Below are 17972 nucleotides of genomic sequence, written 5' to 3' on the forward strand. Positions count from 1 at the left end.
GTTCAAATGAGGGGGAGGGGAGGGATTTTAATAGAGGGAAGGGGAGGGGGTGAGGGATTTATTTTAATCAGTTAAGTGTTTGGTTCAAAATAAGAGAGGGGAGGAGAATGGAGGAGTTTTAATTAAAACTATGTTTGGTTGAGGAGGGGAGGGGTTTTATTAATAAATTACATTTTTATCCTTACGATCTTATAAAAGTCATATGATATTCAAATATGAAAAATCCATACATGATATTTTGATAATAAAATTTTTAATATTGAGGGACTAAAACGTTATAATTTATCATAACGTTAATAAACTGAGTACACTTGATTCAAATTATAACTCTCCGACACAAATGAAACTATATACTAATAACAAATTTTAAATCGTGATGAATCATCTAACCAAACAAACACATAAATAAGTTATTATTAAAATTAATAATTTAAATTTTTTAATAAACTGAATAAACAAAAAATAAAATAAAGTGGATGATTTAAAACTTGATATAAAAGAAAATATAATAGGATAAATAACATAATTAGAAGAAAATATGAACATATATAAATATGAAAAAAAATTATAAAAATAATGAAATGATTATGATTTATATATATCAAGTAAAAAAATTTGAAAATAATTTGAAGGTAGATAATAGTTATAATAAGTTGCTGAAAACAATCGAGAAAAATTGTAGAAAAGAAAAGTAGGAACACGAAAGAAAATAATAATTTTTAAATAATAAAATTAAAAAAAGGATATTTTAGTAAATATTATTACTTTATTAAATATTAAAATCACCTTCCCTCCCCTCTGAATCCCCCCGATTCGGGGGACGCAAAAAGTGTGATTTTGAGGGATTTTGCTCCTCTCCCTTCCTCTGCCCTCATAAAAATTGAACCAAACACATTTTATTATAAATATCCCCCCCCCCCCCTTCATCTACCTCGAACCAAACACACCTTAAAAGCAAAGGAAAGATATTTAGTTGTTGTCCGTCATTAACATTTTGTCCTAAACACTTATGGCACATTTCTTAATTTTCCCAATCGATTGAGATAAGGTGTCAATCGATTGGCAGTGACAAAATTTTGTCCATAGCTATTTGACATATCTCAATTTATCTGGCACGACTTCATGGTATTTTTTAAAGTATTTTTTTGAGAAAAATATGTTTTGAAACTTGTTTGTGTGTGATTAGCCATGTAGTTTTACGAGATGTTTCTATATGGTTGACACTACTTGAGTTCACTTGACATGAGACTTGAACTAAGTTTCATTTGATTGTCATCATCAGAGAGTCAAGTCCATCAACTCCTAATTTAAAATGAAATTAATATATTTTTTATTTCTTTATATATAAAATATTGATAATAAAAAAGAATTCATAGTGTCGTCAAGTTAGCATAGTCACATCTCACATGCAAGCACTTATAACTAAACAATATAGTATAAAAATTATTTAAGAATGTAATCTCGTTTATAAGATAAAATTGTAAGACGCAATTCATATTTATGTACTAAATTATATGCTTATTTTAAAAATTATAAATTTATTTTATTGTAATGTATAAATGACTAAACAAAAAATCACATTTATGCTCAACATGTGTTGGTTCAATAATTTTTGTTTGTAAAAAACCAAATTAACCGAACAAATCCAAACTACATTGATTTTATTTTATTTTTATTTTAAAAATCAACCGAACCAAATCAAACACAATTTTTTCTCTCTTGGTTAAACTGCACCATGAACTTCAATTTCTTAAGTAATATTTCAAATTTCAATCTTGTCACACTAAACCAGCCTTAGATTACTCGATAGTGATTAGTCATTATCAAAGTTGGAGAATAATTGACCAATTATATAATTTCAAAAAATATAAATGAGACATTTCTTAACAAAAAGAATGTGTGTTTTATTTTTTTACCCAAAAAGATGTAGAGTTAGAGCCATTTAATCAGTAGAAACAATTTATGGAAGAAGTCAAAATATGTGTAATTATTGTGAGAATACCAAAATAAGATAAATTTCAAAAGTAAAAGGCACTAAATTAGTGAACTAGTTAATATTAGACATACTGAAATAAGGTGGAGGCGTAAAATCAACCCGAATCTGTAAAAAAAAATAATAATAACTAAAATGATAAAGTATTATATGGTTGACTCAAAATGAAAGAAAGTTGATATAAAAGTGTCCTAATAACAAGATGTTATTCTCAGAGATAATGCAAAAATATAAAGCAAAACAACGCATCCAACTTATTATCTTATTGTACAAGACAATATGGAGCAACTATAACAGTAGAATCATAAAAATTACAGCATTAGAATATCAACATTTGTAGTAAGACCCGCTCCAGCTTCTATAACATATACAGCACTGTCCAATCTAAACTGTTCCAGAAGCAAAGTCCTTCCATTCCATGCCATCATCAAAACAAACAAAAACAAACTGAAAGAAAATAATCAAACAACAACAGACATAACCTAAGACTCTCACTTCTAAAGCACGGAAACTTTTTTTTTAGTAACGCACAACAGGAACAACACATGGGATTTTTTTTGGATAACTGCCTAAGACATCAAATACTAAGACCAAAATGTTTATTTGGGTTAACTGCCTAAGACGCATCAGTATTCAATTCTACTAGTATACCAGAGGTAAGAGTAACAAGAAGATGAAGAAAAGGAGATAGATGAAAAGGGTTACACATTGTCGGCATCAGACCCATGTTTACATATTCCGCAATTCTTTGTCAGCCCTATCAAGCAACTTTTTGCCAAACATATTGCTGCGCATCATTAGAGAGTTTGCTTGGATCAGATCCAGCAGGGCATTCTTAAGATAGGGATTAACCTGTTGATTAAATAAAAAAAGAAAGTTAGAATAACAACCAATAAACGAATGAGGTAGGTATGCAGGTAATAGAATATTGAATTTAATACAGTAGTTGTTTATAATATAACTATACTCTCCACTTGCCAATAGAAAGTGTGAGAAACCACTGCATATTCCAATAAAAAACATGTGATATGTATTTGTTTCAACTGAGAAACATGCACTTTAAGGCACGCCTTGCATGCAAATGGGCTTACCTTAAATTTCATCAGTGCTGTACAGATGACATAGTTTCCAAATGGATCCACAAGGAGCCTTGATACATTTGGAGAGTTTAGCAGCTCTGCAATGATTTTTTCAGATAGAACTATACCTGCGTCGTGGAAAAACTTTTCCACTACATTACTCCCATACTTATTGCAGGAAAGATATACAAATCGTCCTTCAAGCTGTCTGTGTAGGTTGCATGAAACTCTCTGTATTTTCATAGACAATAGATGTTGAAGCACATAGTTGCTGCAATATGAGAAAACAAGACACAGTGAATTGAAGATAAATGAAATTACCTATCTTGGCTAGAAATAAAATAACTAAATATCTATATGTAAGGCCTAGCCCAACCGACAATACCAACATTGTTAGGCTGGATATCATCCCATTTCGTGGTGTTGTGTCCTGGGTTCGAATCCAGTATCTTCCACTTTGTGGGTGAGAGTGTATAGTAGTGTTTGTCAATTTATCTACAAACTAAATACTGGTAAAAACAAAAACAAACCCGTAACAATCTTCTGCTAATAGTGGAGCATTTAGTACAATGTCATCTATCAACCGATTCTTAGGTTCTCCTTGAGCATGGCTAGCGCAATACTGCATCACGCAACATCCAGTCTTGTCTCTTGCAATCGACAGAGAGTTAGTTGCAAGAATACTCAGGAATACCTGCGCCAAAAGTCCAAAATCAGAACATGATAAGCACATACATAAACTGAAGCAAGGTAGTTTGACAACAGGTAAGTATATAATAAATACAAGTGGTGATCTTTTATATTTCTTTATTATACAACACTGTTCATTTACCCAAAAAATTATTGAAAAAGAAAGGAATACATTAAAAAGACATAAAAAAGTGCATGGTTAAATATGATAACAAGAACTAGTTTTCATGGTATAGCATGCATGGCAGGACTACTATTTGAGTTTCAAAAAGAGAAAAAACATCTAAAACCCCAATCTGCGCAGTGCCAACACTGGCCAGGGTTGCGAGACAGCAACCTTAACCTTAATTTAAAGGGTTAACCAACAAATTATTAGTCAATTTATGGGGAGACAAAATTAAATCACATTTAGATTGTTTGTGAAAAGTAAGCATAATTATAACTTAAATTGAGTAAGATTGTTTGTGAAAAGTAAGCACAATTATAACTTAAATTGAGTAACCAACCATAATTAAGAAAACACATTTTACCTTAGTATCTTCATGTGGGAAATTTCTCAAACAAGAGAGAGCCACACGATGACCATTAACATCCTTAGCCAACAAAAGAGCAGCAGGATTCAAAGCAGACATAATAAGACGCCTTTGATCTCTAGTGGTAGCATTCTCACACAGTTTCTCAATAGAACGAAATCTGCAACAGTAAAATTTAAATAAAAAACCTTTATCAGTCTAAATTCAAAAAACAAAATCACAGTTCCTTAAGAAACAAGTAATCAAAGAAAAATAGTTGAAAATATACCCATAATGATCAACAGAAAGTCTAATGAGCTGACAATCATAGCTTGTGGCCATAAGAATGATCCGGGTCAGTTGATCCTCGTTGCATAGTCCCACCATCTTCTGAATAACAACATTACCAAATGGATCAACCATCAGCTCAGAAACATAATCAATCACCTCCGTGAAAATATTTGAAACAGCCTCTCTTCCAAATTTTTCAATCAATTCCCCCAAAATCATACTTCCATTCTGATCCTTAGCCATTGAATAAAATTTCCCACGAAATTGATCAAACCAATGTTGACTCCTTCCATTATGATTAACAATACCATTGACCCAAGAAACATTCGGCGGCGCCAAGGATTCATTCAATAAACCATATTGAAATCCTCGACCGCCACCATTACCAGCAACAGCCCCATTCAAAAGATTGTTAACATTCCTATAACCATAACCATTCCCATAACCATTACCAAAACCATTACTATAACCATAACCATTTTGCCTCAACATAAAATCCATTTGACTAGACATCATACGATCCATCTCAGACATCATCAAAGGTCTACCTCGACCGTAACCGTAACCGATGTTATTTCGAACATCACCATTGAAACCAACACTACTTTCTTGATTCAAACAGCAATTAGTAGCCTGAACCCCATGGTTATAGTAAGGATTCTCATCAAAAGACGAAACCCCGTAGCCATTCGACGAACCACCAACAGAAAGCCGAGAAAAAGCAGCTTCTAGGGTTTGATTCTCACTACAAGGATTCTGGATTTGATGGACAAATCGACGATCATTACCAGAGGGGTTTTGGTTCTGATCAACATTCTGGCTCATTGTTTGGGTTTGATATTGATTTAGCGACGAAACGCGTCGCAGAAAACTTGATTGAGGCTCAAAAGAAACTGAGTCGTCGTCGTCAATGGACTCGGGATTGAATCGTTTCATCTTTACCTACGAAAAACAACGACGACGGCACAGTGACTAGGATTCTTGGAAAAGAGGGTTTAGTTTTTAGACTTTAGAGGAAGAGAGATTTAAAGGGTTTCAACAAATAAGGGTATTTATAACTTTATAAGGTTAATAATTAATTATTAATATTAATATTAATTAATAAGGAAATAAAATTAGGATTAATGTGACTGAGTAAGGTGAAGAAAGCGATAATTTAGGGAATGGAAGAGGCGAAGAAAGTGGAGTAGTTTGGCAAAGAGAGTATTCCTATAACTCAAAATTCTGCATGCAATATATAGTAACTTTTCATGCGGAAAAACTTGAAAACGACGAGGATATTAAATATTTTATAAATTAAATGAAACTATATAGTTTTGATTTTTCTGTCGTATAATGTAAAGTGAACCCCACTATATGTCGTTTTCAGGCCAATTGCATGTGGCTTCGGGGTTCAGGTTTTCTGATTTTGGTCAACACTCTACTAAGACTCTCTTACTAATATTTTTGTCTTTTGTAGAAAAAATAGCTATAAGAGAATAATAATAATAATATTCTTTTAACTTCGCTTACAAGTTGTCAAAGGGTTGACCGGGTGAAAGTTTTGTTGTTTTTTTATTTACTTTATGGGATTAGGTTGGTTTGGAATTAGGATTTTTGAAATAAGGGATTTGTAATTTTAGTAGAGATTAATTGGAATACATTAAGTGAAAAATCAAATTTAATTATAATAAATTATTTTGATACATAAGTATAAAATTAAAAATTAAAAATAAATTATAATTAAATCCTTTTAATTATTTTTTTATTTTTTTGTGTCAAAATAATTCATTTTAATTGAATGATAATAAATGAATATGTAAAGTGGTTTTACATTGACTCTCAGAGTGTATTCTAATTAATTTCATTTTAATATTGTATAAGTTTTATTAAATTTGGGAGTTTATTTTAATATTGTTATTGAGATGAAATCATGTATCTTTATATACTTTTAATATGTCAATAAATTATTTCCTACTAAGGTTGCTATGTTTTTTTAAGATTCATTAATAATAATACTTTTTTGACCAAGTTACAAATACAGTTTATTATATATATATATATATATATATATATATATATATATATATATATATATATATATATATATATATATATATATATATATATATATATATATATATATATATATATATATATATATATATATATATATATATATATATAGCTTTAAAATAAATTTGTTCCAAAATTAATAGCAATTATGTTTTATAAACAATTATGTTTTAAATTCATAGAATAATAAAATATATTTAATTTATATACAATTTATGAGACATATATGTTAACATTGGATATAAACCTAAAAGACTTATATCAAATTGAATCAAACGATAATATTAAATAAAATAATATATATATATATAATTATTTATTTTTCTTAAAAGAAGACTTAGTATCAACGAATCCTAACTCATAATTTTAATATATTGATGCAAATATTTAAACAGAACTATACTCTTTTTGTTCGTGTCTCATAGTAGGGATCCAAATATTAATTAATTTATTATTTTTTAAGATTTTAAATAAGATCATTTTACTAGATTTAAAAATGAAATTAATTGAGTTTGTTATCACACGAGTCCATGATATCGCTACTATTTTGTAGACGATGCCATATCTTTAAATCAATTTCATTTTTTCATTGATGTTGTTAATTATATTCGATACTTGATGTTTTTAATCTTATGTCCTTTATTATAAGATTTTAGGGAAGGAAAATGTTTATTAGTAAGAAAGTATGAAAATAAGAAAGTCAAGAATTAAATCTCAACCATCCATTACTACCACTATCTCATGATCTCAATTAAAAAAGAAATTAAATTTAAAATCAATTTAAAATTGTTCTCTAAAATAATGACAAGTGTTCATTCTTGCATTTCTTATTCAAATCATTCTTACTATATAGCATTACTCTTTAGGGAAACACTGTTTTGTTTATAAATACAATGAAAAGAACATTATTGGAATGCTTTAAAATTTAAAAGTATGTCTGTCATTTGATAAAGCATTTTAATAAAGGACAAAAAAAATCAACAATGAACAAAACATTATTAGAATGCTTTATCAAGTGGCAGACATATTATTGACTACTTTTTCACAAGAAAATAAAATAATATTATTCATAACCATGTCTATTATACAAAGTGAGTATTTGTCCACATCAATCTTAACATTATTCATAGCCACGCATATTATACAAAGTGGGTATCTGTCCTCAACAATTTTTGTAGATGGGTTCATGAGATAGGGACATGTTTTGATCAGATAAGTTTCCTTCAGAAAATCACTCTCCAAATTTTGATGACTCATGCTCCCAGATGTCATTCATCATATAAGTATGGTCCGTCATTTTTCTATGACTTTCTTCCATGTCTCCTTATGAGAATTCAGCTTCCATTGGAGACTCTGATTTTTGTTGTGTGGCTTGAGCTGAGCTTTCTCCATTGTTATCAAATATTTCATCTATCTGTCGTCGCACAAGTAATAAATTTTCAAAATAAAATTATTCGTGTTAATTGTTCTTGAATCTGTGATCCATTCTAAGTTTGGGGTGGACACACATAAGCTAAATAGGGTGAGTGTAAAATGAAAAAAACAAAACAAAAAAGGTTCTCATTAAAGTTTGATAAAAAAGGATGAAAAAAAGAGAGAGAACAAAGAAAAGCACTCGCCCAAGAGCGACACTCAGTCAGATACAAAACAATCTCGGAAAAATGAAATCTGAATAATCAAGCCAAGGAACAAAAATATGTCTAAAGGTCTAATAATAACATTTTGGAATGGACATGTTGAAAGGAACAATGACACTAATTCTGAGTCAAAACACTCGTTTTCCCTTCTTTCGTATCCCACCTTATCCTAAGCAATGTTACAATCCTAGAGACCTCAAAAAGTGTGTGTTATGTGCATGCGAAATGAAATTAGAATTTATTCAAGCTTATGAGGTTATATTGCATATTGTGATTTTTGAGTGCAAACACTTTAACCCCGAGAGTCTTGGTGAGAATGTGAAATAAGATGGCAGGTGAAGTAGTACGTTGATGTGGAAATGTAGCGTAACAACCGATTGTGGAACGCAGGGGACTTTGAAAGAAGAAGCGGGAGTGGGTTGCAAAAAATATCAACAATATTGTGGTGAACATTGAACTTTAGGGGTAACATGTTGTGTTGTCTTGAGCATTACTTAAGGACAAGCAACAAGATAAGTTTGGGGTTGTGATAAGTCACCATTTGTGACAAGCAAAGAGACTTTTTTGCGGACAAAGAATTACACGAGAAAAAATTGGAGTAGACAAGGGATTCGGCGAGAAGGAGGTTTTCATGAACCGAAGCAATTGAAGATCAAATTCATCCCCAACACCTGTAATGTCTATAATTTATCTTTTAATTTCTTTGAATATTATGAGTAGCTAAACCCCTTAATGCTATGGGATGTCGCTGATTTGACTCTGTAAATGACTTTGATTTTATATTTGCAATAACAATAGTGTAAAACATGTTACTGCAATGTTACTTTAGAGTTGTTACAGGAATGAATCACACACCTTCTCCCGCATGCTAGTCATATATGTCAAAAATGTTCAAGCAGTTGATTTATTTTTATTTGCAATTTATTTCATAATTCTCCAAACCAAAACCCCTAGGACCCAAGGATTTTGTTTAACTGAATTGAAACGATAACTTTATATCATCACGCAGTCCTTGAGATCGATACTTTGGGATTTCCCGTTATTACTACATTGGCTGATTACTACACTTGCTAATTAACTGATCAAGTTTTTGGCTTCTTTGGAGACTCTGATTTTGTTGTGTGGCTTGAGCTGAGCTTTCTCCAATTTCTAGGATTTAAACTTTTGATGACTTATGCAAGTTGTATTTTCATTCAGGTTCTTTCGTTCATGGAAGTTGACAAAGCAAACATATTGCATTAATGGAATTCTTTATCAAGTGGTAGATATACTTTTGACTACTTTTTCACACAAAAATAAAATAATACTATTCATAGTCACGCCTATTATACAAAGTGTGTATTTGTCCACATCAATCTTAACACTATTCATAGCCACGCCTATCATACAAAGTGGGTATCTGTCCACAATAATCTTTGTAGATGGGTTCATGAGATGGGGACATATTTTGATCGGATAAGTTTCATTCGGAAAAGAAATATCTAAATTTGGATGACTCGTGCTCTCATATGTCATCCATCATTTAAGTATGGTCCATTATTTTTCTATGAGCTTCTTCCACGTCTCCTTTCTGAGAATCCAGCTTCCACTAGAGTCTCTGATTTCTGTTGTGTGGCTTGAGCTGTGCTTTCTAAAGTTTCTAGGCTTTAAACTTTTGATGACTTATGCAAGTTGTATTGTCACTCATGTTTTATGGTTCATAGAGGTTGACGAAGAAAACATACTCCATTAATTCTTTTGTGATTTTTAGACTGGGAGGATAATCATCAATGGTTTCCTATAAATGACCATCACTCTTACAATTAAGTCACTTAGTTGCATGATCTATTTGATAAGGCTTGTGTAGGAAGAAAACATATTTGAGTTTGCTAATAGCCTCTTGGGCTAATATTAGCTCTTTCACTTCATCTAGGACTGGCTTTAATTGATTTCTCCACCATGTTAATGGAGAGTACCATTCAAGAGTAGTTTATATTAAGGATTTGTGTTTTTCAGGATCCATTATGTGTTCATACATGGCTTCGGCGGATATGAGAACAGTCATAAAATATAAACTAGTGGCACACCATATATACCATAAATGGTATTTTATAATGGATAGAAGAAATGGTGTATCTGGGAAATAAGGAGTATGATACGGAAGTTTATTCTTTATGATTTTTGTCATGTAATAAAAAATATTATTCCTAGCATATTGCTAGAGCTTTGAGGGTGAAGAGTATTTAGTTATTCCTGGAGGAAGGCCCATGGTTTTAGATGCATAGGTTGGTAATGGTTTGACCATGAGAATCGGAGGGAAAATGTGCTTGGCTGTGATGATCTAGATTGGTTTCATAGCCCTGGATAGTAGACCAGGGATCATATTCTGAGATCCTTTTGATATGTTTTACTGAGAAATCATATCTAGAGAACTAATCTTTGAGGCGAATGGTCTGAGGATCTGGAGGCTTTTTAATCTTGAATTCAAGGATCTTGGGGAAGGAGGAATTGTCTATATGAACTTCAAACTGGTGACCTATTAGATGGAAATCAAACTTTTGGATTCCCACTTTTACAGTGAGAGCTTTCTTGCAGGTGGTGTGGTAGTGTTTTTTGGATGCGCGAGAAACACAAGAAATGAGGGGTTTGAATTGGGTTGCACCAAATATAATTTTTTTACAACTTAAACACAAGGTTAACAAATGAATAAAAATAAATGACACCTTTATTTTTATCCTGGTTCACTATTGACGAAGTTACTCCAGTCAACCCTAATGTTATTTTGCCTTCTCAATAAGGACTTAATCCACTATAATCAAACTGATTGCAGACAACCATAATGACTGCAGCCAATTTCTTCTTGAGACTCATGACTAACACTAGTCTCTCAAGGTAACAACCACAATAAGCTAATGATCAACCTTGCTGACAACCCCAACAAGTTCAGCCAATCCTTATCGTGAAACCACTATGACCGCAGCTAAAGTATTCCCGAGGCTTCTGACTAACACTTAGTCCCTCAAGGCATCAATCAACCAATGTTGATTACAAGTGTGTATATAAAGATGCTTCTAATAAGCTGATTACATAATTTTTAAGTACAATAACACAAAAGTGTTGAAATCATGAAACGAACAAAATCTCCTTGCTTAAAATACAAAACTATACAAAGATTTTCTCTAACATAGTTTGTGCAGCGCTTTGGTGTAGTTTTGTAGAACTGATTCGTTGATTTCAAATTCTTCTAATGGCTCCTATTATAGAGAAATATAGATTTGTTAGAGGGTAAAATATGAAATACAAATTACAGTTGTAAATTCCCCGACGATCATGATGGGAATGGTAGATAATAAGTACAAGTTGGATTGTCCTTACGCCACCCTATAAGAGTAGAGGTCACAGTTTATATTAGTACTTTTATGCTCACCATCACACACAAGGCGTCCTTGATCTTCTAACTCTTCAGAAGCTTCTGATTGTATGTTAATTGAAGCAACTTGTAGATGATCAGAACTTAAATCTTCAGAACCTAAGTCGTTGAGTATTTAAAACCTGTTCAGCAGAACCTTGTCTTCAGAGTCTTCAGCACTTGGTCTTTAGAAGAGATGTCATCAGATCTTCAGAACTTGTTCATCAGAACCTCGTCTTCAGCATCTTCAAAACATGGGACACATAATCAAAGCTTTAAAAAGGCTTCTAAAGCTTCCTTGCAAAGTCACGATAAAAAAACTCTTGTATTAACGTTCCTTAGAATCGTTATAGAAGTAGCATTCTAGAATATGGACTTCCATTGTAACACAACACTAGTATTCTTCTAGAATGTTGAGTTTAGAACCTGATGACGTCACAAATAAATTCACAAATACATCTATTAAATAAAACCATCAAGAATTAGAATTACTAGAATAAACTAAAAATGACGGGCTTAAGGCGGAACGGGGTGAACAAATAGGCAGGCGGGCTTTGACGGATGACAAGTTTTGGTGGAGCGGGCATTAGAGGAACGGTCTTTTGTGGGTGGGAGGCCTAAAATCTCAACCTAATCCATCATTATTTGACGGATGGTGGGCTAGTCTGACGGGCTATGGCCCATTTTTTCACCCCTATTTGAGACGATTCCAAAAAATGCGAGTTTTTTATTTTAAAACTAATTTAATCCCATATTTATGTGAAAATATGAGATATATTTAGGACAACCCATAAAAAGATATAATTTTTTTTAAAATTGATTTCACCTCAAATTTGTGTTAAAGGTTGAGACAATATTGATTTGTTATTTTAAAAGAAATTTTGTCTTAAATTTGTGCAAACTCTTGATAGGAATATGGGATGACAAATAAAAAAATGTGATTATTTTTTAATTTTACACAAATATTGAAATTTTAATATCAATTTCTTTTCAAATTTGTGCGCTGATTTGAGACGACACAAAAAAAGTATGAAATTTTCATTCTAAAATAAATATCACCCAATATGGATGAATTTGTAAGACAAATTTGAGAATGCAAAAGAAAATGTGAATTTTTATATTAAAATCAATTTTGCCTCAAATATGCACAATTTATATGGCAAAAAAAGATGTTGATTTGTTATTTTAGAATCAATGTCGTTTCAATTTGTGTAAAATATTGAGATAGATTTAAGATAAAAAAAAAGGTGTGATTTTTTATTTTAAAGTAAATTTCATCCCAAATTTTTTTATCCAGATTTAGGGAAACCCGTAAAAGATTGATTTTTTATTTTAAAAGTAATGTCGTCCAAAAATGTCTACAAAATTTTGAGACGGATTTAAAACTGCAAATAAAAATTTAAAATTTATTTTTTTAAAATGAATCTCGTCTTAAACCTATGTGAATTGTTGAGACGGATTTAGAACGACGTGTACAAAGAAGTGGGCTTGTTATTTAAATCAATTATGTATCACCATGAAATATTGAGATAATGGTCGCTTTGCGCTCTAAATTATTGAGAAGTAGACTTGTAAGCACAACCATCACGGCATGGTTGTCTGGTCAAAGGGTTCTTCTCCATTAACGGTGGTTGCTATGTGCTCTAAATTATCAAACTTACGAAATTCTATGGGTAAATGGGATATCCTTTCTTTAGGGAAAGGATTCTTTGGGTTCTCCTACTTAGAGGATGTTCACGTTGTTAGATCAGTAAACACATCCAAATTAGGTTCAGGTCTATTGAAGCTATTTCCTTGGACTAGGGATTTTGTGCCTTCAACCATTAAACATACTTCACCCAGGTTTGGATCAGAATAAATGGTTTGACTCAGGTGTACTTGCATCGATTTGGCTTCAAACAAAGTTCCATTTGAAAGAGCTTTGGGATACTATGTCAGGGTTCTGGTGAATTTGGATTTGATTAAAGAATTCAGCTACAAGATTCTTGTGGAAAGAATTGGGTTTGCATTCTTCGTTTAGATAGAATATGAGAAAGTTCTTAACTTTTGCAAGTATTGTTCTTGTATTGGGCATTCTATGGATAATTGCAAATGGAAGGAAATCAATGATAGAAAAGTTGAAACAAATAAACAACCCAAAGTTCCCAACGGTATACAGGTTGAGAAAATAGAGATACATGTTAAGCAGCAGGTGGAAGAAGCTCATGGAGGGTGGAACCTCATAATGATCAAGGTAATCGGATTACTATTCCAAAGGAACTGGAAATTGAGGTAATTATTTATGATGGAATTTTAGATAATGATAGTGTGGATGCCACTTAAGAGGTGAAATTTGTTATAGAAACTCAACTTATGACTAGCAATAACAATGTTTGGGAGTTTTTACAAGAGTCATGGGCCAATATGGTTGAGACAATAGAGGAAAATTAACAGGATCTGGCATGGATTCCTCATGATGGTTTCCAATTGGTGACATCAAACGGAAAACAAAAAAACAACGCTCAGAAGTCCACTAGACCTAGCTCTAGTAAAGTAAACACTTCATCATGAAGTGTATCTTTTCGAACAATATGGGTCTGGCTAATGCCCCTTCTAAATTTGAGAGATCCATTAAGAAGCAAAAGTTAACCTTTCTATTTATTGCAGAGCCTTAGATGAAATTTGAAAACTTCCATAATAAATGTATTTCTAATTTCAACCTTAAGTTGTTTGCCATGAATCACAAATATTTCCCTACTTTGTGGTGCATCTGGCATAAAGACCTTGATCCCTTAACGGTTGTAGCTGATGATCAACAAGTTTCATTTCTCATCAAGGATAATTATATAAGTATTGGAACAAGATATCCTTTGGCAATATTCATGATAGATTAAAAATTCCTGAGGAAAATTTAAAGAAGATATAACACAAGACTACCATCTCTGGTGACAATATTCTAACCCGGGCTCAGGAGATTATTGCCCAAAATGAGCACTCTTTTGCTTTGAGATTGGAAGAATCATGTTGGAAGAATAAACCTAAAGTGAGTTGGGCTATTAAGGGGGGCACAAACACCTATTTTTTCCACAGATATGCCAGGAACAAAGTTGCCTCAAAGCCTTTATTTGTTATACATCACAATAACGAAGTTATCACAGATGATGGCCTTATCAGGGATCAAGTTACCCAATACGTTGAAGACTTGTTCAATCAGCAGGAAAACGTGAGTGACAATGGTCTGGTTGAGAAAACTATTCCCTGTTTGATGAATGATGATACCAATCTCTTGCTCGTGATTATATCTAATGCTGACGAAATTAGTAATGTAGTTACTTGCTTGAACAAGGAGAGCGCCCCTGGCCCTGATGGGTTTGGTGGATTCTTTTATCATACTTTTTGGGGAATTATTAAATAAGATGTGAATAAAGTCGTGTTTCAATTGTTCATCAAAGATTAAATTTTGCTTCACTTTAATTCCAATTCCATTGTGCTAATTGTAACACCCTTCTAACCCACAAGGAACATTCGCAATATAATATCAATTAACATCAAATAAAATCTCCAACAAGAGTGTCACATCGTTATAAAAACATCATTAACAATAGTCTTGCTCCTTAACACGCGTTGCATCAATTTTAAAACATACATCGAATGACAACTCAACACATTTTTTCAAATACTTCGCAGCAGAATTAATAATCTAAAACATCTTTAGAATAAACTTCAAAAACATCAACTGAACATCATGGTTCATGAGTTACAACTCAAAAGATCAACATCAAAAGGTATATCAACTCAATTCATCAAAGAGAACATAATAGTTCAAAACATAACGACCTTGTTATACCCCAAAATTTGCCCACATATTTTTCAAGAAAACTCCAATCTGAAAATTAAGGGTCTCATATAATCATGGATTTTTATTTCAACAAATATCCTGACATATGAAATACTTAGTTTTCAGAATTTCTCTTATACAGTGATTTGGCTTGCAGTTGAATTTATTCTTACGCAAACACCAAATACTGTTTATTACTTCACACATGCTATTTATTTATTTACAGATAAATGGTACTGACACAATTGGTACAGAGTTAAATCTTTTTTGCAGGCGCAGAATCAGGAAACTCAGACTGTACTGGTAACAAGTAGATTATTATTATCTTTTGTTTCCCACTAATTTTTGTACTATATTCCATTATTTGCAAAAATCTTTTCAAATCTCTTTTTCAAAAATCAAATCTCTCCTTTTTCCAACACTATCATACACTTTCTTTCAAATCTTACTTCCACTCAAATTTTCCTTTTGTACGGAATCACATCATTCCCCAACGTCTCTTTCCTTCTTTCCATTCTATAAATACCTCTCATTTTCTTCCATAAAATCTCACATCAAATTCCAATTCATCTTTCAAATTCCTATCTCATATCTATTTTCTCTTCTTCCCTAACAAGAATGGCAAAGTGGATAGAGACACTGTTTCTTACAGTCATCACCATTGCTACGGTGATCATGACTTTCTTCTGCCTGCATAGTCCTGAGGAGTGTGGACCTGCAATAGTTGCACTCCCAATCATCTACATGTTATTGTTCATAGCATGGGTTATCAATCGTCATTCTTAAAATTTGCCGTATTTCTCATTTCTTAAATGTACCGTTTATTCGTCGTACTGTTCAATATAGTATGTGATATTTGTACTGTCAGTATTAAATGTTGTACTATTTGTCATAATATTGCTTAATTACTAAGATAATATTTTGTGTGTTTTCTGCCAGTCAAATATTCCTATTTCTGTGCATTAAATGATTTTCAGGGTTATTATCGGTAATTTTGCCCGCATACCGCAAATATTAGTTATTTATTATGTCTGTGTTTTTCTAACAAGTCATGTAAATAAACTTTCATATTTCACATAAAACAAAAACAACAACAAAAAAAAGAAAATTAACTTTGACTGTTGATTTTTCACTCTAACTGCTACATCAATACCTGGACAGTTAGTTGACAGCCAAACTGCTGGTAGTACAATTCTCAGTTGTTTTGTACCATCAATCAAATCAATCTTTCACAATTCAAAATTCCAAGATCTTTTGTGCTAGAAGTCTTCTGAATATCACATGATTAGCAGAGACTCAACACTGCACAAAAATCAGGTACGCTTAACTGTCTCCTACACAAACAGTCCCTAATCAGGGTTTTTCTTGTTTTACAGGAGCAACAAGTTTTTGAGAGCTCAAATGGATTTCATACACATCCATATATCTCAAAGTACCATCATACAAATTTTCAAACTTCAATTCACTCAGACGCACCGTCAGCAGCTCAAACAGTCAACAGACGACCCGTTTGACCAAAAAAGTCAACAGACAGTCAAAAATGAAATTTTTTGTCAAAGTCCATATTTTGTCAAAGGATTCATCATTTGATCATTGGATGATCATAATTCATCAAGGAAAGATCAAAAATCAACAAAACCCTAAGATTCAAAATTAGGGTTTTTGCCTGAAAAGTCAACTCAACTTTGACTGATCATAACTCTCTCATCCTTCATCCAAAAAATTCAAACCAAAGCTTGTTTTGAAGGAAATTCAATTATCTTTCAAATGCCATTGATCCCATGGTCATTGGATTCACCATTTGAAAAATATGATCAAAGACATTACAGGTCATTTTCAAAGTCAACAAAAAGACACTTTTTTCAAAAGGACACACAAGGAGCTTCAAAAATCATTTTGACATGAGACCAAAGGCATTGGTTATAGAACTCTTTGAGGTTTCTAAAAAGTGCAAGATCTCCTTCATATGACAAAAATTGAAGGATTTACACCTTGTTGAAGTTGGCTAAATTTTGGGAAAATGCATGAAATCAACATTGTTCAAAATTGCATTTTTTCCAAATGGGGCCAAGTTTTCAGCATTCAAACATCATTTCCATGATGTAATGGGCCTCCCACGACCAAGACAAAGCCCACATCATTTTTATCCATTTTTGATTTAATTTTATCACATATAAGATTAAATTTAAAAAGGAAAATGGAAGAATAATGGGTAGCTTATTTTCCAAGCATGACTCATCAAATAATCACTTAATTATGCAGCAAGGAGGCTGCAAGGAAAGAAGTGTGAAGAGCAAGCAATGGTAGCTTAAGTTTTAAGCTTGAAAAGTCAAGATTCCAACAAAGCTCATGAATGCTTCTTAGCTTATTTTTTAAGCACTCCAAGGCTTATATAAAGGCAAGAATATTTCAGCAACAGGGTGGGCAAGAGAGAGCCAAGACAACCACGAAATTATAGCCCAAGCATAGCATAGAAACTTCATAAATTCTCTCAAAATTCCATACACTTT

General features: G+C 32.2%; 1 protein-coding gene across 1 annotated transcript; it reads right to left on the minus strand.

The window, feature by feature from the left end:
- Nucleotides 1-2152: 2152 nt before the first annotated feature.
- On the minus strand, nucleotides 2153-5665 carry LOC131655293 (pumilio homolog 12-like). The gene is made up of 5 exons (XM_058925185.1): nucleotides 4564-5665; nucleotides 4293-4455; nucleotides 3603-3766; nucleotides 3085-3343; nucleotides 2153-2845 (listed from the first exon to the last, which is right to left on the minus strand). The coding sequence occupies exons 1-5, from the start codon at nucleotides 5499-5501 to the stop codon at nucleotides 2723-2725; spliced, it is 1647 nt and encodes a 548-aa protein (XP_058781168.1). The 5' UTR covers nucleotides 5502-5665; the 3' UTR covers nucleotides 2153-2722.
- Between the last annotated feature and the right edge of the window lie 12307 nt (nucleotides 5666-17972).

The sequence above is a fragment of the Vicia villosa genome, linkage group LG3 (assembly GCF_029867415.1).
Source record: "Vicia villosa cultivar HV-30 ecotype Madison, WI linkage group LG3, Vvil1.0, whole genome shotgun sequence".
Lineage (NCBI taxonomy): Eukaryota > Viridiplantae > Streptophyta > Magnoliopsida > Fabales > Fabaceae > Vicia > Vicia villosa.

Excerpts from the sequence above, each read along its gene's own strand:
- LOC131655293 (XM_058925185.1), bottom strand. The coding sequence starts at position 5,501 with ATGAAACGATTCAATCCCGAGTCCATTGACGACGACGACTCAGTTTCT. Across the intron at positions 3,767-4,292 it reads TCCCACATGAAGATACTAAG|GTATTCCTGAGTATTCTTGC; the intron begins GTAAAATGTGTT and ends CTTTTGGCGCAG. Across the intron at positions 2,846-3,084 it reads CAGCACTGATGAAATTTAAG|GTTAATCCCTATCTTAAGAA; the intron begins GTAAGCCCATTT and ends TTTAATCAACAG.